The 27,556-nt window shown below is 41.2% G+C and overlaps 1 protein-coding gene across 18 annotated transcripts in view; it reads right to left on the reverse strand.

Annotated features, from left to right (window-relative positions):
- Positions 1–2,645: 2,645 nt before the first annotated feature.
- The window catches only part of MAGI1 (membrane associated guanylate kinase, WW and PDZ domain containing 1), a 705,149-nt gene continuing 680,238 nt past the window's right edge, over positions 2,646–27,556 (reverse strand). For 7 of the 18 annotated variants that reach the window (XM_019652040.1, XM_019652036.1, XM_019652035.1 and 4 more), the window contains 8 exons: positions 27,228–27,420; positions 24,474–24,767; positions 21,090–21,293; positions 13,780–13,873; positions 13,586–13,646; positions 12,578–12,721; positions 10,316–10,454; positions 2,646–6,204 (listed from right to left, as the gene is read on the reverse strand). In XM_019652040.1, the coding sequence (XP_019507585.1) occupies positions 5,450–6,204; positions 10,316–10,454; positions 12,578–12,721; positions 13,586–13,646; positions 13,780–13,873; positions 21,090–21,293; positions 24,474–24,767; positions 27,228–27,420 (1,884 nt within the window). In that variant the 3' untranslated portion in view covers positions 2,646–5,449. Of the gene's footprint in view, positions 6,205–8,170; positions 8,260–8,526; positions 10,455–12,577; positions 12,722–13,585; positions 13,647–13,779; positions 13,874–21,089; positions 21,294–24,473; positions 24,768–27,227; positions 27,421–27,556 lie in introns of those variants that run through there. The other 11 variants (XM_019652041.1, XM_019652037.1, XM_019652053.1 and 8 more) reach the window with 6 other exon arrangements.

The following is a 27,556-nucleotide window of genomic DNA, read 5'->3' on the forward strand; positions in this document are numbered from 1 at the left end:
GTTTTTCATGATAAGGGCGTGGACTTGCACTAGTGCTTAACTATCCTCCTCTAATCTGCTGTGCTGCTCTGGGGCCAGCTTTCTGACACTCAAACCTGAGGGGGCCACCACCCCCTCCCTAAGCACACATGAAGCTTACTAGGGACCCAGTTTAATTCTTCAATGGTCTCCTATTACTCTTAAGTCTAAAATTTGAACAAGGCCAGGCTAACCCTTCACAGTATAACCCCTTCCATTTTGTAGCATACTGTCACATCTGGGGTCCGGACGCCCTTCTTTCATCCGTTAATTCCTTCTCTGCCTCTGGAATTAGAACCTTCCTCAATCTGGTTACATCCCCTATCAATTACCTTCACAGAACTCTCTACTTCTGCCTGCTATGTGGTTTATATATAGCATTTATTTATTTGCCTTCTCCCACCAAACTATAAGCTCTCAAGACCAGGAAGCAGGTTTCTAGTCCCACCAAGTAACTAGAAGTCAGTCCTCAATATGTATAGCAAAAAAAATGAGTAATTGAGTAACAAGCTTTGCCTATGATGCGTGCCGGGATTGGCAGCCTTTCTGGGCTATTTTCCCTTCAATTCTATGATCCTCTGAGATCAGAGACTGTTCCATGCAGGATAAACATACTTAGAAGCACTGTGCTTATTGGTGTGGTTTAGTTCCAGGCTGTGCAGACCAAGTTGTCCTCGAGGAATATGACCAGTACAATGACAACTTTTCAGTTAAGTGGAAAGGTAATAGAGATGCAGTTACCTACATGTTTGAGTATTTACTGTTAATACTACCTTGCTTAAGTCTATCTACTTTCAAAAGGATCCATGCTTTGGATCTGCAATCACCTAGCGCTTGAATTAGAGAAGTGACACTATACTCATAGTACCGCTGCTCCTGCAATGAGCACAACACATGAAGACACCACCAGGTGGAAATGAGAAAATATGGTCATAGAAAGTCCTCCTATGAAAAACCTCCCAAATAATTGTGCTGGTGAGGGCCCAGCTTTGTCATTTCCCTTCTTCAAAGCTTGTAATGACGCATATTCCAAAAGCACTAGAATCTTATTGTGCTGAACACCCCAACCCCCAATGCTGATGATGTTGCCTGCTCATAAGAAAAATCACCTGGAGGAATTTGAAAGGGCTCTTTCTTCCTTTACCGATTAATGCAGACCATCAAAGGTGGGGTCAGACTGCCCACATCAGGAAAAACCCCTGAGAGCTGTAATTGAGTCCCAGTGCATTTTTGGTGTGGCTATTTATGGCAGGCAAAGAATTTATGTGACATAAGGGCTTTACAAATAACTTCAACTGTCAGTTAAGTCAGGGGCCATTTCCAGATGCCATTTTTAACAAAAAGATACCAGGGAAGTGAGCAGTATCCACAATTACCATGTTGGTGACAAAATAAAGCAAAATACAGAAGGCCTACTATTAAACACAATACCCTTTTGAATGCCCAGGAGCTTAGGTTCTGTAGGAAAACCCTAATTACTAAGTCATACTGAAGGGACAATCCAAAAACTGTGAGGGAAATTGGAATGTCATTATAAGGTACATGATCAACCTGGTCAGATATTAAATCACTAATGGGTTAACTCGTGAGGTATTACTAGCTGGAGTCTGTTTAACTCCACATACATCTCTATCTCCAAGAGTTACGCTTTGAGGCTATTTTTGTCTTAACTTTCACAGCATAGCCTTTCTGTTTCATATTTCAAAACACGGGTAAGCGTAATTATACTTGTGAAGTGGCATGAGCCGCATTGTTTGCTAAATTTGTAATTAAAACAGAAGGCCTTTCCCCCCGATTTTAATAGAGAAAATATTTCTCGATTTGATTGGAAAATAAACCAGGACAATGAAAACAGAATTCTGATGACCATTTAATAGGCAATCCTCCTCAAAAAATAAAATAAAAAATTAGCATCTTATACTGAGGATTTTTTCAATTGTCAGAGGTGGGCTAAGTGCTTTGCATGTATTCTTACCAAGTCTATGAGGTATGGCCTCTTAAAGGTGGCCTTAAAAAGAGGTTAAGGGGGCGGCCAGGTGGCTCAGTTGGTTAGAGAGCGAGTTCTGAAGCAACAGGGTTGCCGGTTCAACTCCTGCATGGGATGGTGGGCTGCGCCCCCTGCAACTAAGATTGAAGGACAACAACTTGACTTGGAGCTGATGGGTCCTGGGAAAAATGCACTGTTCCCCAATGAAGTTAAAAAAGATTTAGGAATTAAAAAAAAAAAAGGTTAAGGAACTTGCCCAAGATCAATTAGAAAGTGATGAAGCTCTTTGCTTGGTAGGTTTTCATACATTACCAGGGTTCCAAGTGCTCCCATGCTGCTCAAACTTCCATGAGCATGTGAATTAGCTGGGGATCTTGCTAAATGCACATTCTGACTCAGAAGGTCTAGGGTAGGGCCTGAGAGTCTGCATTTCTAATAGGCTCTGCAGTGATGATGAGGCAGCTGGTCCACAAACAACACTTTAGTAGCAGGGCACTGCACTATGTCAAGGCATGATTCCTTCTCTTTCAACACAATGGTCTATTCATTGAGCTAGAGCCAGACACTCTGAGTTGATTACTTGACCCTGTCACATTTGAGACAACATGGAGACAAGAAAGATACCAATCCAGAAGCAATAGTGGTTATGGAATGCATACATTTCCATGTATTTTTACAGTAAAAATGCATTAAAAAATCTTTCACAAAAGAAACTTAAAAAATACAAGTAGGGTGTTGAGTTCTCCCCACAACGCTCTTCCAGGCATCAACTGTGTAATGGGTGGGAAGGAAATTCCTAAATGGTTTGATTTAGTCATACAAAATACTCATCCACCATCTCTCATCATGACATTTACATGAAGCAGGGGGCTAGGGAAAGTAGGCTCACAATATCAGTCTCCAATTTAAGATTACAGTAGTTAAGAGAAAACTCTATCTTTCTGCTTAATGCATAGTCCCTGTACAGTACAATATTTCCAAAGCAAATCTGATGTGTAGAATTCAGATGAAACTGCCACACCAAAAGTCTTCACAGACTGAGACAAGCCCAGGTGGGTAGCACACAGATTTAAAAATGTCAAATGTCATCTCTGACAACAAGAAAGACATCGAGATATTAACTTCAGGGTGTACTCCAAAAATCCACCTTGATTTCATTTATTTAAACCTGTGGACTACAGTTGAGAGCATCAATCATTTAACATCACAGATTTTGCTAGAGACAGAAAATTCCTAGCAGGAGAACCTTAGGAATAAAATCCCCAAGTTGGCTCTTACAAATGGATGAAAAAGAACATCATTATTCAGTTGTATTCTCCCTCACCATTACTACTACAGCTTAACGTATGCTTTGTATGAAAAACTTTGATAATAAAAATAGCAGTCAGACTTTCCCCTCTTTTTTAGCAATAGAATGTCCATTGGGTCTGTTCCAGGAAAGGAACTTGTTTTTTGAATGTCCACACAACTACAGCTACTCATTCTAATGTTATGTATAAACCCATAAGTCAAATAAAGCTATGAACAATGTAATATTTATATATGCATAGTGTTTTATAAAAAGATTGGCCCACACACTGCTTTTCATCAATACAGAAACAGCATTACATCCATAGCACACTGCAAGAAATGAGTGAAGAACAAAATGCAAACAAGTACTTAATAAGTCACAAGCAGGCTCACCATGGAGGAAATGAAGATATTCAAACCAACGAAAGCTTTAGAGAATTACTTATATAGTCTCCCATTTTAAAACAGCTTTACATACCTGATTTAGTTTACATTAAAATATATCCCAATGAATCAATTTGTTCCATATTCAGAAATATAAACACATATCACATTCTTCACTGCTAAATTTTTTGTCATAAATTCTCTTTTATACAAGAAAAAAAGGCAACAGTTGTTTTTTGTTGTTTTTAAACAGGCTCTATTAATTACAATTTTTAATTCTGTACACACAATGATTGGCTGGTTTTCTCCTTGTTTTTTTTTTTCATTTTTCCTTTTTATTTTTTTTATTTTTAACAGTACCATGAGAACAACAGTGATTGACTTTCAAAGTTTTGTGTCTGTATGGAAAATGCACAACAGTACTACGGAAATATACAATGCATTGTAAGCAGCAGTTTGCTGTAGTGGTCCAACAGGTACAAGCAAACATTTTGGCTCAGCTAGGCAGTAATCCATTTCAACCACATCTTGGGGCTACAGCCGACCCAACCACACCTCCTGTGGAATAGCAAAAGGATGTTTTTGTTTAAAGAAAAATCGTTTTATTTTGCTGTCCAAAAATTCAAGGGACAGGGTCATCAAGGCGGAATTTTGCCAACTAGATCTAGAACCACTGGGATTGCATCCTTCTTTTCCCTTCAATCATCCTGAAGACTGTCAGGGCCTCAATGGGAAATCGGCATTTCTAAGAATAAGCACCTCCAACCCTTTCTTCTTTAAATATTAAGAGAGGTAACTTCCACCATAGCTCAGTCCCTCCTCCCCATTTTTGCAAACGGCAACTCTGGGCTTATGCTAAAAAGGAGGAACATACTTTCTGCATTGGGGATTTTTATGGCTCCTTCATACTGGGCACACTGTCCCCTACTCAATCTACTATTCAGCCTCAAATCAGACAACACAGAAAGTGTTTGTTGTCCATTCCTTCTAGTCGTTGAGCAAAGCTGTGATGGCACTGCCTTAATGAGATCTTATTAGATGTTGGTAATGTTAATGAACCTGACCATCTGTGCTTGGGCTGCATTTGGGTAATGGCGGCCAACCTTCTCCTCTCTGTGCCTTTCTATAGCCAGGGAGAATACAAACTTTTCTGAACCAGCTATGACTTGAGAACGTAACATCTGTGTTGTGTAGGTTAGCTATAAATATCCTTCATTTGCAATAGTAGTCTCTTCATACAGTTTGCATGATTTTAGGATCTTTAGCAATCCTAACCCATCCCAAAGAGTCCTCAGCTTTTACAAATATAACTTTTGCCTTATTTTTTTTAAAGAAAAACTCCTAACTACAGTATAGCACTACATCATTACATAAGTTTGTATCAATTAAACTTAATAATTTCCCTTACTTAGAGAAAATGATCAACAGCCCTATTTAACCAGGAGAGAAAAAGATTGCCCAAAAAGGGGGAACAATTCTTGACAATTCTACAGTTTACATAGAAACAAAATTTATATCCCTTTGGGGCAGCATTTGGCAAATAATTTCCAAAAAAGTATGCATTTAAAAATACTTTCTTTAATATTATACATCAGGCACAACACTTTTCATATATAGTTTTTTCTTACAAGATTTCAAATGCATAAAATGTTTGTTGCTATTTATAGGATCATCAGGTGTCAGATGCTTCATTTAAGTAAGAAACTAAATTATTTCAGGTTTGTGACCTTCCTCTTAGAACCTTTGACACGGTAAAGGCTGGAATGTGACTCAGATACTGAGGTCCGTGCTACATTCTTTGTACGGTCGCCTCCTCTGCTCTGGGGGGTGTCTGGAACTTCTGCCGGCGTCCTGTTTCAGGCTTGCCTCTTCCCTTTCTCGGTGGCTGACTTTGTCCTCTCTGTTCCTTTTCTCAAGTGACCTCTCTCTCCTCCGCTCGGGGGACCTGGCTCGCCTCCGGTCGGTCGATTTTGCTCTCCTTTCGGGCGAGCTCCCTCTCCTTCGCTCCGGAGATCGTCTCTGATCCAAGAGCCTCTCGAGAGACCTCCTCCGCCGGCTGGGGGAGCTGTCCCGCCTGCGGGTGGGTGACCGCTCTCGCCTCCGCTCAGGAGACATCTCTCTTTTCTTCTCATGCCTCTCCCTCCTCTCCAAGGTGTTGTCCGCGCTGCGGGTGCCTTCCCTCCGCTTCTCGGGAGATCTCTTCTTGGGGCCATTGGTCACCACCCGCTCGGATGGTGCTTCTCTGCGTCCCTCCGGCACCCGGTCCTTGGGTCTGCAAGCCCCGCCGTCGGGTTTTCTAGAAGTTCCGTTCCATGTGTGATGTTCATTGGGTTGTCGGCTGTACTCCCTGCTGCCTTTGGAATCTTTCGCGTGTGCCCGCTTGTCCCCGTGTGGTGATGCTTTGTGAAGGTCGGGTGGGTAACTGGACTCCAAGGCCGGGTGCTGTCGGCGCTCGGCGGGCCCCGCCCTCACTTCCGGAACACCGTGTGCGCCGGCGCAGGCGCCGTTCCGGTCGCTGCTGGGGTCTGCGAGGGGAGGAAGCGAGAGCAGTGGTTTGGTAAGGAGGACCTTCGGCTCCCGTCCCCACTCCCGCACTGGCGATCTCATTAGTCACAAAAGCACACAACTGTTAAAGCAGTCAGAATCAAAGCCAACGGAGTCTTGGATAAGTATAACTGCAACTAGTTAGGGTTAAAAACTAGTGCTTGTGGCTTTCAGGGTCTAGTTCTCTCTACTCAAGACACATATCATTAAGGAACTTGTAACAGTCCTAATTTTACTCTATAAAGGCACAACCTACATAGTCTGTCTAGAAGTAACAAAACTTCCCCACTTTAACTACCCCTTGTCCTCTTTTCCCACCCACCAACCCTTCCCCCTTGCCCACCCCTCCCCTGCCCCCATGAAATAAAATATTCTTTCTTTTAAAACATACTTGTTTTAATTTGCTTAAAAATAATTTGGGCTGTTGACCTGGAGGGGCATGAGGAAACCTTCTGGGAGGATGGAAATAGTCTATGTTTTGATCTGGGTAGTGATTTCATAGGTGCACACACAAGCAGAAAAACTCACTGCACTGTATAGCAGGCTTTATGCATTTTACTGTGTGCAAAGTAGACTTCTATTTTAAAAAAATAATCCAGGCTGGTGGGCAAAGGGGATTATAGAGGCAACACAGCCAGATGTTAATGACTGGCAAATGTGACATGAATTTGAGGGTCCATTAAACATTCTCTCTGCCTTTGTGCACGTTATTCAACTATTTACTTTTGTGTAAATCTGAGGAACTGTTTTTAAAATGTGGAGTCTTCTGACAGATAACAGGGAATGGAAAGTCAGGTACACAGTTGACATCAGATGGAGTTCAGATAAAGCCTCTAAGTTTAGAGGCATTTCTTTTTATGCTATGCAAAGCAGCTGTAATGATATCTATGAGCCATGAAGTCACCGGAGTGCTGCTTACCACATTGAGCTCTCTATAGATTTAAAAGCAGGGCAACACACAAAGGCTGCTAATGATTATTACACTATTTGAAATAACACTGTATATGTTTTAGGTAGCATCCCAAATTTATGAGCACTCTTTTCAAAGCAGGGATGTTTGGTTACAACTAAACCCAACAAGTCATACACATTTTGCCATTTTAGGCAGGGTACCAGAAGTGGTGCGCTGCTGAGTGGAGGGCAAACCAGGGGGACACTCAGAGATGAAGTGGATTCTCTTTAAGGATCTTTCATGAGGCAGAAAAGTAAACATTAAGCAATCCATGTCATGAATGATCTCCCAGAACCCTGGGTGGGTGGTAACAAAAGCAGGAATATATTGGGTTGTCGGAAAAGTCATGACGCATTTTTGCAACGAAAAACATAGAAAACATACGTCATGACTTTTCCGACAACACAATAGCTTTGAGCAGGGAGGGCTTGGCAAAGTTTTTCAGTAAAGGGCCAAGGAATACATATTTTTGGCTTTGAGGGCCACACAGTTTGTTACAACTACTCAGCTCTGGCACTGTACAAGCAGCCTTAGCCAACACATAAAAGCAATGGGCGTGGCTATGTGCTACTTACAAAAACTTTACTTACAAAAAACAGGCTATGGACAGGATCTGGCCTGTGGTATAATGATCAAGCTGGAAATCTCATCTTCCCATCTAGGAAAGTCCTACCTACCTAGGTGAGAGCTCTGTGATAAGAAGTTTGTTCTTTCTAAATGCTGGGTAGGCTACCAGAACGAACACAAAGTCATTTTAAGATTTGGGTGAGGGAAGGTGCTTAGGTCACTATCATAAATCTAACCTTGGGGTTTTTTATACCTACTTTTAAGATAAGGGAGAGCAAGACTTCAAAAGGATCAGTGATGTACTTACAAGTCAAAGAACGCAGGGTGCTCAGAATGAATTGCCAAACATATCAAAATAGAGCTAAGCAGAAGCAATGAGGAAATTAGGCCACAGCACAGAAACACCTAGTATTGATTGAGCTACAAACCGTAGTTTGATTATGGCCCATAAGGTAGAAGCAAGCCTCCCCGAGCTTTTCATTTCTCATACATGCAGCGATATTAGGAGGTATCATCGCTGTAGAAGGGAGGGCCCAGCACCAAGAACAGTCAGAGAGAAAGAGAAAGAGAGAAAGAGAAAAAGTTGAACATTTAGATTCCCTATAACAAAGAGGAAAGAAAAAAAAATCTGCATTTGTTAACATAGGGCAAAGAGAGTTTATTTGTCCAGTCAGACAGTCTAAGGCAACACTCAAATAAGGCTGCAGAGACCGCAATCAGAACAGTGAAGTTTTCAGACAGCCATATAAGGTGACTCGAGGACCCAGACAATGGATGCATCCTTTTTTCTTTTTTTTTTTTTTTTCAAACAACTGGAACAATGACAGGCTGGCATAGGAGAGCATTAACAATAAACAACCAAAGAACAAAGTTCCCTCCCACCCCGCCCCACCCCCGGAAGACCGCGGCGGTTAAATTAAGTACAAAAAACTCATTACAAAAATAGCCTCACAGAGAAGCAGGTTCCAATCAAGTCAGAAAAATATTGGAACTTAACATATTATAACCCATTTGTGACTCTAATCAATAGAATTAGAGAGATTTAGTCCAAATGACACATGGAGACATTACAGCAGCACAACCCTGGCATGTTCAACCCTTCTTGGAAAACCGAGTATTTAAACGATCTTTATTTTTAGCCCAAAGAACATTTGTTAGTGTTGGATATTCATCCTCAGTGCAACAGACATAGGTTTTGAGAAGGTACACAGGTTACTGACGGTGACTCAAATGAAATATCACATCCAACAGAAGCATAGGGAAGACAGAAAAGGGAGACAATGTTACACATTTCAGTGGCATCCATACACCTATTAGTGGTTTAGTACAGTGCACGCTGTAACATCTTAATGTTGTCAGAACACCTCCCCTGTGGTTGGCCATGCCGAAGGGGGCCTCATCTGACACCTGCCCAGCCCCCACCTTGGGCCCCTCAAATTTTGCACCTGTATTAATGTCCAACACCTGGGAAGGCTTTCCTTTGAAGGAGTTATCATCCTTGTCCTTGAGGATTAAAGATCTTGTCCTTGCATCTGAATTAAAGATCTTATCAAGTCCAAAATGCAACTGGGAAGTGTGCAAAATGACTTTCAGAAAAGAGGGTGACAGATAAAATCCCTAATAAAGGGGACTGACGTATATGGGGACCATTCAATCACAGTTTCTATAGAAACTTTTGTAGACCTTTGGTTGGGAAGAAAAGCCCTACATCTAGGGCATAGCTTTTCTTTTTTAATTTTAAACAAGAATCTCAAATAAATAAATAGGACATAATTATTATAATATACAATATTTTGCCATCAGGACACTAAGCTATGTAAAGATCATTGCTGTTTACTCAAATCATGTCTAAAGATATGACAAAGGAACTCTATGTATAACCTGGCTTTCCGCATAGGAAAGGTATAGTAATGTGTTTCCCTCATGATGAGCACTGGGAATCGATTTCATCCTTTATCATGTAAAAACATATGGCTAACATACCAACAGTTCTGTTTGTTTTAGAGCAGTGGGCTCAGGTGGTCTGATTTTGGGGAGGGACCAATGGGGGGAGGGATGCAGAAGTGTTGTACACAGAGCATAGAGGAGGTGAGTGAGGCCCCCAAATCATCTGAAAATTTCACGTCTCTTAAGTAAGACAACAAGTAACCAAAAAAGGGAAAAAAACCCCACAAAGATTTGTGCCTCAACATATCACTCAGGAAACCTGCTTTCCTGCTTCTGAAAAGGAGTAGAGTCATTTTGTGCTAATAATTGGATCTGAGAAACAGTTTGGCACAGTTCAAACAATCATTCCTTCGCTCTTGGTCGGACTAGACAAAATGTTCTCTCTGATTATCAGAAAGGGGGCTACATAGATCTTGTCTTAGGCCAGGCCCCAGTCCACATAAGCAAGCAAAAGGATGAAATGTGCAGAGATTTCAGAACAAGCGAGGCAAATAATCACACGGTGCGAAAGGCTGGTAAGACACTGGTGAATGGGGGAAACAAAAAGACTTTCCTGTTGCAGTTCTGGAGACAAATTCATGGAGTCATGCCAGGGAAGGAAGGAATGTTTTCATAGTTTGACCCACCATATTCTGGTACCGAGCCGTCTCCTCGCTTCAGAAAAAGACGCACTCTGCGGCCACCATTCTTAATCAGTTCTATAGCCCGAGAATGCTTCATGTTTTTGGTGGTCTCACCATTGATCTCTAAAATTTCATCACCAATCTGCCCAAAGCAAGAGAGAACAAAGTGAGACGATTACAAAAGGGTTTCACCAGCTACTGAGGTGCTTTATGATTTAATATTCTTTTATTGATTGATTTTACCAAATATTTATTGGGTATATGCCAGGAAATCTTCTACTGCTTAGGATTCAGCAGTAAAAAAAGCTCCCAAAGTTCCTGGCCTTATGTAGATGACACTCTAATGGGAGAAAGATAATTAACAAGAAAATTAGAAAAATACATATATCAGATAGTGTAAGTGCCAAGGAAAAATATAATAAAGCAGTAAAGGGAATATTAATTGTTGAAGGAAGGAGGATATGGTGAACAGTTTCTAGGATGGCCCCCAACAATCCCCACCTCCTTGTATTCATATCCTGTGTAATCTCCTTCCCTTTGAGTGTGGGTTGAAATTAGTGACTTGCTTCTAACAAACAGAATATGGCACATGTGATGAGAGGTCAATTCAAAGAAAAGGTTACAAAATTATTTTCGTTCCTGTCTTACTTGCCCTCTTTTGTCTCTCACTTGTTTACTCTGATGCATGCTGTGAGCTGCCCTGCGGAGTCCATGGTAAGGAAACGAGGGAGGGGTAAGGCCAGCAGTCCAAGAGCACTGCATCCTGCCAGCGACCCTGTGAGCACACGTAGAAGCTAAACGGTCCCCAGCTGAGCCTTCAGATGAGACCGCAATCCTGGCTGATACATGGGCTGCTGCATTCACTATGTGGCAGCTGCTATTCTGGGCCCTGGAGATAAAGGGGTGAACAAGACAGGCCAGACCCGTGCTCTCATGAAACTTCTATTTTAGAAGGGAGAAGAAAAGCGCTAGCTTTGGACTTCGAAGCTGTGAATTTGAGATCACTTATTAGCTAAGTGATCTTGCTCAAGTCCTTTTAACTTCTTGGAGTTCACTTCGTCATCCGTAGAAGGAGGGGATAATACCACACGCCTACCAAGCTGAGGGGGTCAAATCAGATAATGCATGTAAATGTGTCTTGTGATCACTACAGAATTGTACAAAATATCATGATAGTGGTATTTCATTCAGTCAGAAACTTTTACATGAGTAAAGACATGGAAAAGCAGATCCCATGCATTTGAAAGTTAAACAAACAGAATATATCCCACTATATTTTGCCTAGTATATGTACAAATTGTGCATGTTTATGCATAAAGGAAGGATATATAAGAAACTGGTAGATAGTTTGACACTAGAAACTATAGTTTTACTATGTAGCATTTTTCACTGTTTGATGTTTTAAAACCACCTACATGTCTACTTTCCCAGTTAAAAAAAAAAACTCATTAAAAAATTCAATCTGAAGAAGCTTAAAAATCAAGATTGTGTCTTAAGTACAAGCATTAAGTTCCCTACCCTTGGTCACTTCTTTTCCTTACCTGACTCTTGAAATCTTTTAATTCTTTGCAAATTGCTCCCTATGTGCACATCTCTATGTGACCTATCTATAATAAGCAGATAATTTTCCTTTTTCTTTAAATCATCTAATCTGCCCAGGAGAACACCACATTCATACACAGTAACAGGTATTAGGTATCTAAACAGAACAGAGTGGACTCTTGGCATGTATTTAAATTTTGCAGCTTTGACTACCCCAGAGCCACCTGGAATATTCATGCCTTTGAGTAACGGACCCTTTGCAGAGGCAGAGTCAACATACTCCTGAGGCTGGGGTATGATGGTTGGTTACTGGCTAGAGAAGGAATGGAACTCCCAACCCAAAACTTATACAGCTACAGGGTTCTCCTGCTTTCTAAGCATTTGCGTACCCCCAGGAATTCTTATGAAGTGATGTGTCTGCGACATGAGATTAAGTATAACAACTGTGGAAATGGGATTCAGAAAATACCAACTTTAATAAGCTTGTAAGTCATTTTAACCCTTTATTCAACCCCAAAGAGTTGGAAGGGCTCATCTAACTTTAGTAGCCACAGCTAATTATGCTTCAGGAGAAATTTACCCTAGGGTGGGAGTCAAACCTTGAGAGTGTCTTGAAAGGTGTAGAACATATAATTCTCGCGATCAAGAAGGTTCTAGTCATATAATGTCAAAGTCACTGCAGATGACATATTGACATCTACTCCGACTCCTCTTGCTACTTACCCTCATCTTTCCACACCTTTCTGCAGGACCATCCTCTGCTAAGCGCAGGACATAGAGGTCCATGTTATACTCTCGGCCTCCTCGAAGACTAAAGCCGAATCCCTTGGCTCCTCTTTCCAGCTCCACAGTGTAAAAATCTTGCTCCTATTGCAAGAAATTAAATGCAATCATTCCAGGAGAACTTATCTCCACACCTAAGTCTCTCCACCTCTTCCCAAACATTTCTACTGTGCTGATTTCACAAAAAGGCACAATCGCTATCGCCCCTTTTAGTGATCCTCAATTGTTTATTAATATCCATTAACCTTAGAAGTTTGGAGATCCCGAATTTGAAAACATGCCTAAGTGTGCCTACAGACTGCACACCACGTTAAAATTTAATCAGTGAAGCTGCGATTTACATGTGTGGTAGGAAAATTCATTATGCGATAGTGTCCTGCACATTGCTGGATGTTCAGCCTCCCTGCCTCATGCCTGAAATGTGCCAGCAGTACCCATCATCAGGATGTCAAAAGGCTCTGAGAAGGTCAGTAAAAAAGAACCTATTCGCTGTATCACCCAATGTTTCCCAAATTTAATTCACTTGCTATTTGTGCACCCTCCCTCACCACCATATAGGACAGGTATTTAGCTCTATGGGTCCTACCTGAAATTCACAAGTCTGAGAAAAAAACCTTAAGAAAAAAGTCATTTTATTGGCATAAATATACTTATGAATACCACAAGTAGAAAGATACCAGCTGCTCTACTCTTCTGTTGATCCCTAATTATGGCTTTTATTTTGTTTGTTTTTTCTCCCTAGAAAAGGATATCTAGAACGTTTTTCAAAGGTAGTAAAATGTCATTTCCTAGACAACGAAATGTGAGTACGTATTTAGTATATCCCTTCACAAAAGGTTATTTGTTTTAATTGAAGGTAACTTGTAAAGGATATCTTGTAAAAAAAGCTTCAGAAAGCTGGAAGGAAACATTCAAAGCCAACAGAGAAAAAAGAGAAATGGCCCTCACCTGTGTTGCCTGGGGTGCTTTGAACTCGAACTGAGATTCCGGCTTTGGTTTGGTGGTATTCCTGCCAAAGTGAGAGAAATAAACATGAGAGCAACCCCTGGGGAAACTGAGAAAGACCCGAGGACCAGTGCCATCATACCAGAAGTTACTTTTTTCCCTTTAAACTAACAGAAGAAACCAAAGCCATGTCTGACCTGGTCTCCTGGGTCCCTTGCTGAGAAGGGGTGTGTGTGGTGGTGATGGTGGCAATCTTCTCTGCATTGGTCAGCAAGGTGGCATTCGAAGACTCTGGAGGATGAGACAGAACATAACAAAATGAGGGCCTCCGAGAAGACATTGTCACACCAGTAGGTGTGCAGAAGCCCCATATCTGAATCACAAGTCTGGCTTCTCTGTCACCATTTCAAGCAGGTCTGTCTTGAATTTCTAAACAAGAGTTTAAAGGACCACTCTAGGATATTCTATGATGTGAGCCATGTATACCCCCATGACCGTCCTCCCAGCCAGACATCCCCACAGATGAAACAGAGTCTGCCCAAGAAAACACTACTCTAAAATTGTAGCCAAGATAGGGGTCTCACCACTTAAAAACAGCAGGTCCATCAAAACACTGTACCATACCAGAATTATTTCCCAGAATGTCACAGGCTGATAATAAATACCTTTGCTAACATTTCCTGTAATTTATCAGTAATATTTAGTGAGTTTGCTTGATTTCCTCATATGAATATTAAAATTAGAAGTGGGTGAACATCTTGTTTATACACACGCACGCGCGCACACACACACACACGCGCGCGCGCGCACACACACACACACACACACACACACACACACACACACACACAACACACACCCCATCTACTTTATTCCCCACTACTTTTCATGAAGCACAATTGAAAATGTGGAGTTTTTGACAGATTTCATCTAATATCACTCATGAGAAATTAATTTTAAAACTTGCATTTGTTAGAGCCAGTTTGTAAATATAAGTTGTATAAATCATGAAGCCACCGTAACATAATGAATATGATTATATTCTTATGTAAATTGACTTTCTTCTCCACTAACCACATTCATAAGCAACCTCATTAATCTCTAGAAGATTAGAGATCCAGACTTTGAAAACATTCATGAGCAGGCCTATAGACTGCACAGCAACATGCGTATATTAAAATGTAATCATTTATATAGTAATGGTCATATGTTCTTTTACAAATTATTGCTCCATTATGATCAAGGCAGATAGCAAGCATCTATGAGCAAGTTGCACTTTAAATATTTATTTTTAGGTTGACTGTTGGGAACATGGCATAAAGTTTCTATTTAAGAAAATGCTAAATAAGGTTAGGATCTAAGATTAACCTATAAATGCCCATTTAATTCATAGTGTGTTAAGAAGTCTAGAAGTTTCTGGAAGTCCCATGGTTCATTGGAGGCACGCTAATGTTTGTTGAATACGTGTATCTACCCGTCATGTATAACAAAGTTTCTATGGGAAAATATGTTAAGTATCCCCCTCTGGGATACCTGGACCACATCCCTCTTCTCTGCAGTCGCTTGTGGTCTATCTTCCATTTTAATTTCCTAAGGATATCACTCAGCTTGTTGTTTTCATTACACATAGTTGTTAAAAGCATTGGCTTGAGATTCAAACCTGGGTTCAAATCCTCCTTTCCCCACTCATTAGCTGTGTGCCTTACTGTCCTCATCCAATAGAAAGGGATGACATTAATTCCCTTCTCTTGGATAAAAGTATATGAAATGTTTAGTACAGTACGATGTACAGGATGCACTCAATACATATTTACTGCAGCTGTGGCTCTTGTTATGGCTTCTATTTTGTATTTGTTACTGTGGAACTTGTACAAGTTATTTAAATCCTCTGCAAAATGAAAAAGTGAAACTATGACTTTACCAGTTTGTATTCCAGCCATCAAGCCCATGATTCTTATGGCTAAGGTACAAGCTTAGTAAGAAAATGCAACTAGATAAAGTGAACTGAAAAGTGAATCCTGTTCATATGTTAGAACAATGTTTCTGACACTGTTTTACCCCAAGTTTCTATAGATTCTGAGGGAAAAAGAACCTCTGGTCAATTTAAGGTGAAAAATAATGGGTAGAACAGAAATGTTTTTGCCTGTCTGTTTTACTTTTCCCGTGGACTCCTCAGAGCCCATAACCATGCCAACATGCCTGGCAACCCTCCGAGGTGGGGAGGAGGTGCTTCTCCAGTTTATGTGGAGGCGATTTATCGTAACAGTTATGACGTCAGATTGTCTAGTCAGACTATTGGGCTTTGTATCCCAAGCTCTGCCATTTATGGGCTGGGACGTAAACAAAGTTTCTTCAACTTTCTATGCCTCAGTTTCCTCCACTGCACGTGTGGGATAACAGCACTAAAAGAATCGGTGCAAAGGTTATCTGAGAGAAAAGTGCTTGGGATAGTACCTGGCACATAAAAACTTCCCTCAAAATGATAGGCATATTTTTTATTGGTAGCAGGTATTTATTACTTTTATCATAATATTAAAAGCATATTAGTACATTTTTATGATTGCAGTTAACTGGTACAACCAAGGTGATAAATCTAAGATGTTTCATAAAGTCTGCCCACTGCGTCAGTACAAAGGACTAAGATGCACAGCCTGCCATTATAATTCACCAGAAGTTTCATAAATACACGTATTGGTCCATTAAAAATACTTGTTATTGCTCATTGTAATTAATTTTATGGAGGCTCTCTGGGAAATCACAAGATTGTTCGGGCCATGGGGAAATCATAATCAGGATACCAAAAAGAATGTTTCCTTGTAATTAAAGTGATTCTAATTACTGAATTGTTGGTGGTTCCCCTTTAGAGTTCTTGTGCATGTTTGGTAGTCAGAGTTTTCCAGGCAGATCGGAGCCCAGTCTCAAACACTTTCTATTTCTGCTGCTTTCATGATCGCTAAGATATAATAGATAATTACTCAATACACATATAAACAAAACTATTTTATTAATTTTCCTCCTATCCTTCATTTGTTATTTTTTCCCCTATTTACATGCAAATTTGTTTTGGGTTCAAGCATTTTAAAAATTGACATTTAATAGGCAAATGCCTATGTGAGCTCCCTGAATTTTCTTGTTGATTTTCTTACTCTGAACCACCGTTTCCTCATCATTTACAATGTGCCAAGAACTGTGTCAAGCACATTATCACATGTATTATTTCATTTACTTCTTACAACTCAACGAAATAGGTGCAATTAGTACCCCCATGTTGCAGACGGAGACACTGAGGCTTAAGTAGCATGTCCAAGGTTATGCAGAGAGCAAGCAGAGGTACCGGCAACTTTTTAAGTCTTCATTTAGAATTAAACCAAGACTTTCAGGGCTGAAATTCTCTCTAGCTTTTTAAAATACAGGGATGAAGCCCATTATCATAAATGTATAGCTCTATCCCAAAGCCAAATGTGCTCCCCTTAAGAGACAAACTGGAAAAGAAGGGCTTGGTACAAGAGCATGCTCCAGGGAGGGTGTCAATGCCTTTGACTGTTAAAACTCCAAGGCAGGTGGGCAGATGGGCTGCTTTCATGATACGTTCCAGAAAGTACCCTACATCCTTTATTAAGCAGTGTTCACACCTACTTGAGCTCTCGTGGAGGAATGGAAATGGATATTACCACACTTTCCAGAGCAATTGTGTATTGAGAAAAGCATATCTTAGCTCCCAAGCCACAGTCACGGCGCTGCACTGTTAGAACCCTAACTGCTGACGGGAGCTTCTAGCTTTGGTTTCAACGTGTCTGTATGACAAGAGATTACAATTCTGACCTCGCTTCCACGGTAATATCCTTAGCCTCCCTGCCGGAATCCACGTTACGAAGCCAAGAAAATCAACAAAGGATACAATCATTGCTTTCATAAATATTTCAATGCATAAACATGCATGTAATATCTGAAGGAAGTGTTTGAAATTTGAAACCCATAAATATTTGGAAAGTTTTGGGAGACTTGAAATTTGTATGGCTGAACCCGTTCCTTTTGTCCAAGTATCTGCTAGCATCATATTCACAGAGCCTTCTATTAAGATAAACTTCTAGACTATTCTGTGCCCTTCTAAGGAGAGAGTAATATCTGTGTGGCCAAGCCCTGCCTCCTATTTAAGCAAATACTTCAAATCAGAGTGATCAAAAGTACACATTTATGACCATCATGAATATATTTTTAAGCTCACAGGTATTTTCACTATCTTGAACTTGACTCATTCTGCAGGTTCTATGTTAGCCTGGCTCAGTTGGGGTCGGCCCTGTCTGAGTAGAGTCTCATTCGCACCCAGACTTCACAGGCTATTTGTATACAACACAGGTGGAAGGAAGCGTGTGTGATTTGACTTGTCAGATTTCAAGTTCAGACTCAGTGTGTGGAGCTATGCTCTGGGTCTTTCTGTGCTGCCATTATGTATTTCCTACCCCTTACCCATGTCATAGGAGAAAAGATTCCGCCCTCACTCTTCTTCCCACTCTGGTCCCAAAGATAGTAAAAGCAGAGATGGTAGGACTCCCCTCATCTAGGTCTGTCCACGGTCTGTGAAGGCAGGCCTTCCAACAACAATAATGATAATACTGAGAAAACGGGAGTCCTGTTACAGAAGTTTTGTTGGACAGGGCTGGCAGTGAGAGAGGAGAGAGTGAGAGTGAGGGAGAGGGAAAAGGAGAGGGAGAGGGAGTGAGAGAGGGAGAGGGAAAAGGAGAGGGAGAGGGAGTGAGAGAGGGAGAAGGAAAGGGAGAGGGAGAGGGGTGAGAGAGAAATGGAAGAAGCAGAGAAAGGAAAACTATAGCTAGACCCAGATAAGTGAAGAGAAAGTGTGAGGTGAACAATGACAGGAAGAAAGAATTAGGCAGCATGAGTGCGATAAATGGGATTTGGAGTGGGTTCCAAGCACTGTCCAACCAAGACTGCATCCTCCTGGAGTGGCTCCTAGGGTTTCTGAGAAAAGTACTCTGGACAAGATGGATTTCTAAGAGCTTAGAAATCATTCTGAGTAAGAACTTCAGTCTCCTCGTGAGGATCACAAAACAAACTGTCTTTGGGCTACCTGATGAATTAAACGTTAGAGTGAAGGATCTGAATGAGACCAGAGGTTCCTAACAGAGAGAGCCCCTCCCTTTTACCCTACAATCTACTGTGTCCAACACACTTTCACAGAGAGGAAATGGATCCATCGTGAATTCTCTTCGTTAAAGTGTAACAGTTATTCTGTCTTCTAGGTGTTTGCAAAACCCTCCCGGGTTGCTCCAGCATCTCTCCAGAAATCTAACTCCTCTGCCTCAACTCTAATTTCCAAGACAGCAATTTTCAGCCCCATTTAAAAGATAAGTATGAAAAATTCACCCTCGTCAGACCTGCCTGCCTTCTTTTGGCCGCCAAAACTTACAAAGTAACAGATGGAGAGTTTTATTATCATGGCAACACATCCCTGCAATATCCCAGGATGAAATCACATCCTCAGCAATGCATCAACCCTTAACTATAGTGTATCAACTTTAATGTTTACTGTCTTCTAACCAAGTTACTCTGTGGATATGTCTATCTTAGTTACATTTTTGAGGTATTCAAGTTTAAAAAATGGTTTTTTTAATTGACAATTTTTATTGGATGGTTAACCTTGCATTATATTTTTTTGGGTTCAGATTTTCTACAAATATTTTCCATTGCATTTTCTAAAAATTAAGTCAACACCTAGTATGTGCACAATGGTATAAGTTGCTTCTGCATATTTCTGTCTTTTGTGATTTCAAACTCTTTTTCTAAGCTTCGCTCAAGGAGTGCTTTCTTTTCTTCCTTCCTTTTTTGGACATTCTCATTTCCACATTAAGACTGAATAATATAGATCCAGCAAGTCAATCCCTGTGTCCAGTTCTTTTGGATTAGTTTTTTGAAATCTGTCCATGACATGTAGATAATTGTGTCTAAATTTATATGGTACATTTGGCTCTCTCAACCATTTCTTACTCAATTTTTCTGGCGTTCTCTATCTTTTCCATTAGGAACCTATGTTCTATCATCCCGTGATTACTTTCCTAAATTGTAATAGCTTTCCAGAGTGGTGAACTGGTAGAATGAACTCCAGACCAGATGGTAAATTACTAACCATGCATTTGAGGCAGGCTGAAGGAGAACATCATTCAAGGAGCTATTTTTTCCTCAACGTTTGGTATGGGGTATTTTTGGGGCAGAGAAAATTCTCTGTTCTTGGAACCAACAATTTTCAATATTTATTGTTTGGTTTTGGATTTACTTTTTCTGAAAGGCAGTCTATACTACTCAACATTTTAAACTATAAGGCTCACTTTCTAACCATTCATATACAAAAATATTCATTTGGTGAATTACATTTAGATAAAAATCTCTGATTTTATTTTACGCAATCAGTGGCATAGAATTTTATCACACTAGTTCCATAAACCACATTTCCTCCTCTTGAGAAATACTCACTGACTTTTAGAATATATATTTTATTTTATAACATGTATAGCAAAATGAAAAAAAAAAAAGGTCATTGTAACATTCAGGAACAAGTATCATTTTTCTCCCATGGGCAAAATCTGCTTAGAATGAAGTCAACAGTGAGGACTTAGTTCTCTGAAGAATCTATACTTAGTGACATTAGTGTATCAATTTCATTTTTATTAAATATGAATAATACAGTGAGTATTGATATTTTTGCTGGATAACTTTTTATCATGGGGGCTGTAGGATGTTCAGAAGCATCCCTGGGTCGATCCCCTATATGCCATTAGCACCCACTGAAAATAATGCCAAATGTCCCCTGGAGAGCAGAATCACCACTGGTGTAAAAGAACCTAAGATTTGAATTAATTTAACCAACCAACCAACTAACCAACCAACCAAGAATAGGCCTGGGTTAATGTAGATATAAACTACAATTAAATAAAAATATGGAAATTTAATCTTTCTTCATTCACACATAAGAATGACAAACAAATCAAGGAGGCACAAACCCTAAGACTCTCCCAATGAGATAAAAAACTTATTCTGAAAAAAACATAATACTGGCTCTGCATTGTCATTATGTAGATTTTGTGATGTCACCATATTATACAGTTCAATTTTAGTGATTGTTTAAAAAAATATCCTCAGCGATTTCCAGATAGAACATCAGATCTTTTTACGACCTGTATTTGAACTATTCTATTGCTTTAAAGCCAATGGCACCAAAACCAAACTAAATTGGGGAAATCTGAAGATGTTCTGAAATGTTTCTGTCTGCAGCCAGTACTAAAGGCTAAAGGATTAAGTGCACAGGGTGAGGTAGGGTTTAGTAACAACGGCTCACGTTTATTTGATGAGCGTGTTCAGTTAGGGATGGATAAGGCTGCCTCTAAGTCAACACTATTCAATTACATGAACACTAATGATAAAGAGATTGCGAGAGAGAGAGACAGAGACAGAAAGAGACGGAGATACAGAGAGAGACACAACAGGTATACTTTACCATCCCCGGGAATGATGCGGAGGGTAACTGTGTTTCCCGCTTCCTTGATTAGGTTGACAATGTCTGAATGGGACTTGTTGGTGATGGAACATCCATTTACTGCCAAGATCCGGTCTCCCACTTTCAGCTTGCCACAGCGGTCAGCAGGGCTCCCCTCAATAATCCGACCTATTTTGTGAGGCATAGCCACACATGCATTGCCTGCTTTGATATTGAGTTTTAATTTTTTTTTTAAGTTACGTGGGAATACAGCAAAGGGAGGAGAAAAAGGGTTGAAAAGGGAAAGAGAAGGTTAAGTGTTAATTAATTAAAGCATTAAGCAAATGTTATTAAAGGAGAGCTCTGCACCGATGGTGAAAACATTGAAACACCCAGGCGCCCGCCTGTGTTAGAAGCTGCAGCCCTCACACGGCAGGCAGGCAGGCAGGCAGTCGCTGCAGGCCTTTCCTGATTCAGAAGGCGGGGACAGCCCCAGCTCCCCTTTAAATCAACTACAACATGTGGACTAGTTAGCAACTTCAAAGGTTCTCAAGAGCCCCCCGAATAGCTGCCATTGGCTTATTTTGGGACTGCAAATGTGAAACCCAGAGCTGGGATGGATGCTTTTACGCATTCTGTGTCCATGTCACTTCACTTTTGCCAGCTGTTGTTTAAGCTTCTAGAAGCCCAATGTTTTGTTCTTTCTCCATTTAGAAAAATAATCACTGGGCGTCTGGTGAGGCATGAGAGTCTGCTAGCACCAAAAATTCAATCTGAAAACACCTAATGGACAAACACTTAGACTTCCTGCCTTTTATCCAGAATGATGAAAGCTTTAGAAAAAGGGCATAATTATAAAAGATGAGCAGAGAAAGCCCCCAATCTTGACACCTAGTGTTGCTTTTATGACCCTTGTTCAATTAGCCTAACTCATGTGTTTTCAGGGTAAGGCCCAAATGGCTCACGAGCTCTGAAATCCTCCTGCAACCTCCCAAAAACCCCTCAAAGGAATATGAAAATCTCATACCTACTCAGGCTGAGGACAGTGATCCAAAGCTAGGTTCAAATCATCCCTCAGCCTTTTCCTTTGATCAGTTCCTTTCTCATTATCAGTCACTACACATCTACAATATGAAAAGCCAGGAAGAGTGCATTCGAAGAGGAAAGTATATTGTGCACTCTGAGGGACTTCATGTCACAACCAAGAGCTAACTTCCAGAGAGCGGTGGAAAATTGGCTTTGAAACCTGACATAGGGATTTTAGCGAATCGTATATTTAGTTTCAAAGTTTCTTATGCACATTCACCTATTTTTGGAATTTGTCTTTCTGGGGACTATGAAGATAGTTACGCAGTTGAGCAGTCTTTTGGAATGAGTGACAAAATTAACATGGGAAACACTGAAACGGAGTGGGCCCTTCCATCATAATTTGGACCATGAGGATAAAATGTGTGGGAAAATGAGCTATAATTCATCTGAACTTTAGCATATTTGCCTGATGTAATTCACTGGATATAACGTCATGGACAAAAAATTAAAAAAAAAAAAGTTAAACAGTCTTTTGGAATTCAAAAAGCAGGTGTGGTGGAAAGCTTCCATACTCAAATTCAAAGTCTTGATTAAGTTTAACCCATCTCCCAGGACAACTCGCATCAGAAAGGTATCAAACAGCAGGTATGAAGAAAGCTCCGCATAGCTCAGAACAGAAGTCTCATGCAAGGTATTAGGGAAAGTTTCATTTGTTCATTGTGAGAGCCAGAGGGAAAGAATCAAAGACCAAATTGAGTGAAGACATTCAATATTCATAACACAACACATAGCCTCCCACCTGACACATCTGCTACTTTGTTCTAGACAGTGAAGCTGAGAATTCTGAAATCCCGACAATATCCATGGTGCATAGGGACAGTCAAAATGTAGAGCTGAAGAAAATAACTTGGGATCTCTTTTCCCCCCTCTGCCTTTCTTTTTTTGGGAAAAGTCTCCAAAATTAATTTTAAAAGATAAAAACTCTTGCCTTGATGTCATGTCACCCATCCATGACATGCTGTGAAAACTTTATGAAAGCAGCTCACACAAGCACTGTTAGTAATGGGTGTTTGTTACTGCAGCCACACATGCATATATAGACCTGCTGACTCACTGTCTCCCAATGGACAAACCTTAGGGAAAATGGCTTTAGCAGGAAGCAATGGACCAAGACTAAATGGAGGTCAGAGAGCTCCACCGGAGGGGAAAGCTAAAGGCACGGAACACCTCGCTGATCCTTGGCAGCAAGTGACCTTGGCCACTGGTCAACAGACTCCTTGTGGAGAAGTCATTTGGGGAAAGAACTGAGGTAAATTTCAAAGCCTGAACAGCCTTGTCCGCCTCCCATCATATTCCATATTAATCAACAAATGTGCTTGGAGAATAACGAAATTATTTTTACCTAATGAAGAAGATGGATCATTTTCGGAGTATATATTTATAATCCATTCAATTGGAAACAGATTCATAAATTACTAGTTCCTGGAATCACCCGGGTTCCTATTTGTCTCTGCTAATGCACCCAGCAGAGAGTTAACCTTCTGACAGGGTGACAATGGCGTTTCTCCATACTCTGCCCAAACCCCAACACCTGGGTGAGATGGGAAACTCACCCCTGCTACAATTCAAGGGCAGCGAAGACAAAAGACTCTTAACTCAGATTTTAATTAGATTCTTAATCGGGCAACAGTAAAAAGATTATTTAAAATTAAAACATTTCAGATGGTGATAGAGCAGAGAAAGGACACAGATAAGGTAGAAAGGGCATTTCAGGTAATATTTTAACTCCTCACACCTCTTTTTTCCTAAACATTTTTACAACCACATGCTTCTTAAAAACGCTTACCAGCGGTTCTCAACCTGTGGGTCGTGACCCCTTTGGGGGTCGAACGACCCTTTCACAGGGTTCGCCTAAGACCATCGGAAAACAAAAAGATATTTACATTACGATTCATAACAGTAGCAAAATTACAGTTACAGAGTAGCAACGAAAATCATTTTATGGTTGGGGATCACCACAACATGAGGAACTGTATTAACGGGTCGTGGCATTAGGAAGGTTGAGAACCGCTGCCTTAGACCTTCTGCTACTGCTGCTATTAATGATATATACCCTACTGAAGTCCCTGCAAAAGGCTTTCTTTGGCAAGCGCTTCTCACGCTCTGCGGTCAAGGGGTTGCTCTGCAAATTTCAGGTATGCTTAAAAAAAAAATCCCAACCTTCAGCGCAGGAAAAGCTACCCAACACACGGCATCCCCAGGTAAGGCTTTAATTACCTGAAGCGAAAAGCACGGAAGCCTTTCTGTTAATGAGATTTTCGCCGCCTATCACCGGCATCCGTGGCAACACTGCGGGCAAGAACAGTCCACACTCACCGAAAGTCGTGCCTGCTTCAGGCCGGCTCACCGACGACACGATGACGAAGCCGAAGCCCTCGTTCTCCCCACGCCGGATCTCCACGTCGTAGGGCTGCACCGCCGTGCTCACCAGGCCGCTGCCGCCGCCCCCGCCGCTGCCGATGCCGCTCGTGCTGCCGCTGCCCGAGCTCACCGTGTTCAAGGAGTTCTGGCTGCCCTGCGGGGTGCGCTTCTCTTCGGTCAGGGAGGCCGGCTGGTTGCTACTGTGATGAGACGAGGCTGGCGAGGGCACCTCGTTCTCTGTTTTGGGGGCTGGACAAGCGATGCACCTCAGTTACCCGAACAGGCCAGAAACATGCCCGCCACCCCTCCCTGCTTCTCCCAACTCCACAGCGTGCAAGAAATTGAGAGTAAACAAGGTAAGACCGCACCTGTGCTCACTGACCTGCGATGCAAGAATTTAAAACGGCTTCTAGAGAAAAGTATTTCCTTTTCAGTATCTACTCACATCGATCTCAGAGGAAAGCCCCCAAATGGTCGCCCAAATCGTGTACCATTTACAGCATACTATCCATCAATACCCGCACTCAGGCTCAAGTTTGCAGTGAGACCAGCCCCTCCGAAACGCTTCCCGTGCACAAAACAAACGCCAAAGTATACGGAGTAAAGGTGAGGCCCACACCACGACGACCACATCTCTGCCTCAGAGATATGACCTTGGCTGCACATTCATATTGTCATTACCCTCAAGTCACTGTTCTATGCAGCTTTCCAGTTTTTGGTTTTGCTTTTTCCATCAGGCAAGAGATTGTAAATCGACAGTACCATTCATGTCGCCATATTGAGGGATTCCTGACAAAACCTGTCAGAGGCAGACTCAGTTTCTCTTCCCAGCTTCCAGGTGTCAATGACCTACTCTGATCACACACTGGACACATTAGCCTCTCTCTGAATTTGTTTTATTAAATTCCGGTTTTATTGCTTTGTCAGGTGACAGGATGAAGCACTCCTAAGTTGCCACAGTAGTTGGTGGAACCAACTTATGTTTCGTGTCCAAAGCAAAATAGTGTTCAGGTTTTGGATATAACTGTATTTATTCCCGAAAGCTTCTCCTTTCCTAGACTTCTTTTTAGTACAGTAAAATATTGGAGAATATAACATTTATTCTTTTAACCATTTTTAAGTGCACAGTTCTGTGGCATGAAGTACTGTTGTGCCACCATCACCACTGTCCACCTCCAGCACTTTTTCATCTTCCAAAACCGAAACTCCGTCCCCATTAAACGCTAACTAACCATTTTCCCCTCCCCTAGTCCCTGGTAACCACCGTTCTACTTTCTGTCTCTAAAAATGTGACTCCTCTAGGTACCTCATGAAAGTGGAATCATGTAACATTTGTCCTTTTAGGGCTGGCTTATTTCACTTAACCTAACGTCTCTTCATGGGTTCAACATTCCTTTGACCCAGAGCTAAAAACCCAAAGTATTTAAGGTTTTAAAATAATTCTGAAACAAACAAAAATCACATTGCTCTACTATTTTTATTTGGTCCAGGGAAGTAAAAAAGTTTTCATGCTATTTCAAAAGCCCTTTCTAACTGGCTGCTATTGGATGCATGGGATATGTTAGGAAAGCTTCTGAAGCCAAAAGTGAGCTCTGGGGTCCTAGCTGATTCATGCTGTTTTCCATAGCTGCAGTAGGTAGGTCTCTCACACTAGAATCTGATCTCTTAATTCTGTAATTAATTATATACCATTTAAATTAGTTTTGCTAGTTTTTTTTTTTTAACAAGGTGCCAGTTGAGTTTATCTGATAAGTATTTGTTTCACAATATTAAAGCTATGGAGAATTCGTACTATTTCACATCATCCTTCTTCAGGAACTCAACTGATACCTCACTGAATCTGCTCCTACTCAATTCTGGGCTCTGTCTTGAATATTTGGAGGTGGGGGCTGCAGACAAAGATGAGCCACCAACACGTGTGCTTTTGGGAAGCTGGTGAATAATGGGGAGGACACACACAGTGAGCTAGGTGTCTCTACACGGCGGACTCTGATACAGAAGTAAACCGGACTCACAAGAATGGTGGGAAGGGAATGCTCAAATCCAGAGCAAGCTGGAGGAAGGAGGGGATTTCTGAGGGTTTCTCAGAGATTATACTTGCATTGGGCCTGAAAGGGTATGTAGTACTTAGTATGTATGTAGTAGTATTACGTATGTGCAAGTACTTGAGAACTCAAGTACTTCGAAGCTTGCAGGAGGAAGGAATCGAGTATGACCTAGAACTGGCCAGCTCTACAATTTTCTTGTAGAGGGGAAAAAAAAAATCTCAGTGTAATACATGTGACTGTCAACAACAGAGTGACTTTCTCATGAGCTTGTTTTGCAGCACAAACCTACTTTTTGTTCTCTTAATTTGAAGTGACTGTTCTCCTGACTGTCATAATGACCTCGTTTGTTGGGAGTTGTCATTGAATGAAGAGATGACTAAGGTCCAGTTGGCAAGGCATTGGGGCCAGGTAATGTACGTTCAACTAACCTCCTTCTGGAAGTCTTTGCTGAACATGGACGGATGGCACATTAAAGTACTTTTGAATGACAGTAGTTTTGTAGGGTTTGAGCGAAGCAAACCATCTGGAAATTCTGAGCTTAATCACATTTGCAGACATTTGCTAAAATAGATGCTTGAGGAGGCAGACACAGGAAGGGATCCTTCTCTGTGCATAAAGTGACAGTGTACTTACTGTCTGAAGGAAGGAATAAGAAGCATACCCGAAAATACCACTTTACGCCGCACTGTGAGGTTGACATGGCCTTGCTTGGCGGCTTGTTGCATAAGCTGGACCACAAGCTGGTGTGATTTTCCAATGACTGGTGTCCCATCCACACAGATTAATTCGTCCCCAGACCTCAGGCGGCCGTCCGTATCAGCAGCCCCCAGCGGTACGATGTGACCGATATAAATCTGTTGAATAATTGGATGATGGATGAAACACTGACCTTTAGTTTACTATTATACTGATGGCCTTCACATCTCCAAGAACATTTCAATCCCTTCATTCACGTCGGCATCCATACCACAAACATTCACTGAGGGCCCA

This window comes from Hipposideros armiger, unplaced genomic scaffold (genome assembly GCF_001890085.2).
Source record: "Hipposideros armiger isolate ML-2016 unplaced genomic scaffold, ASM189008v1 scaffold_172, whole genome shotgun sequence".
Classification (NCBI taxonomy): domain Eukaryota; kingdom Metazoa; phylum Chordata; class Mammalia; order Chiroptera; family Hipposideridae; genus Hipposideros; species Hipposideros armiger.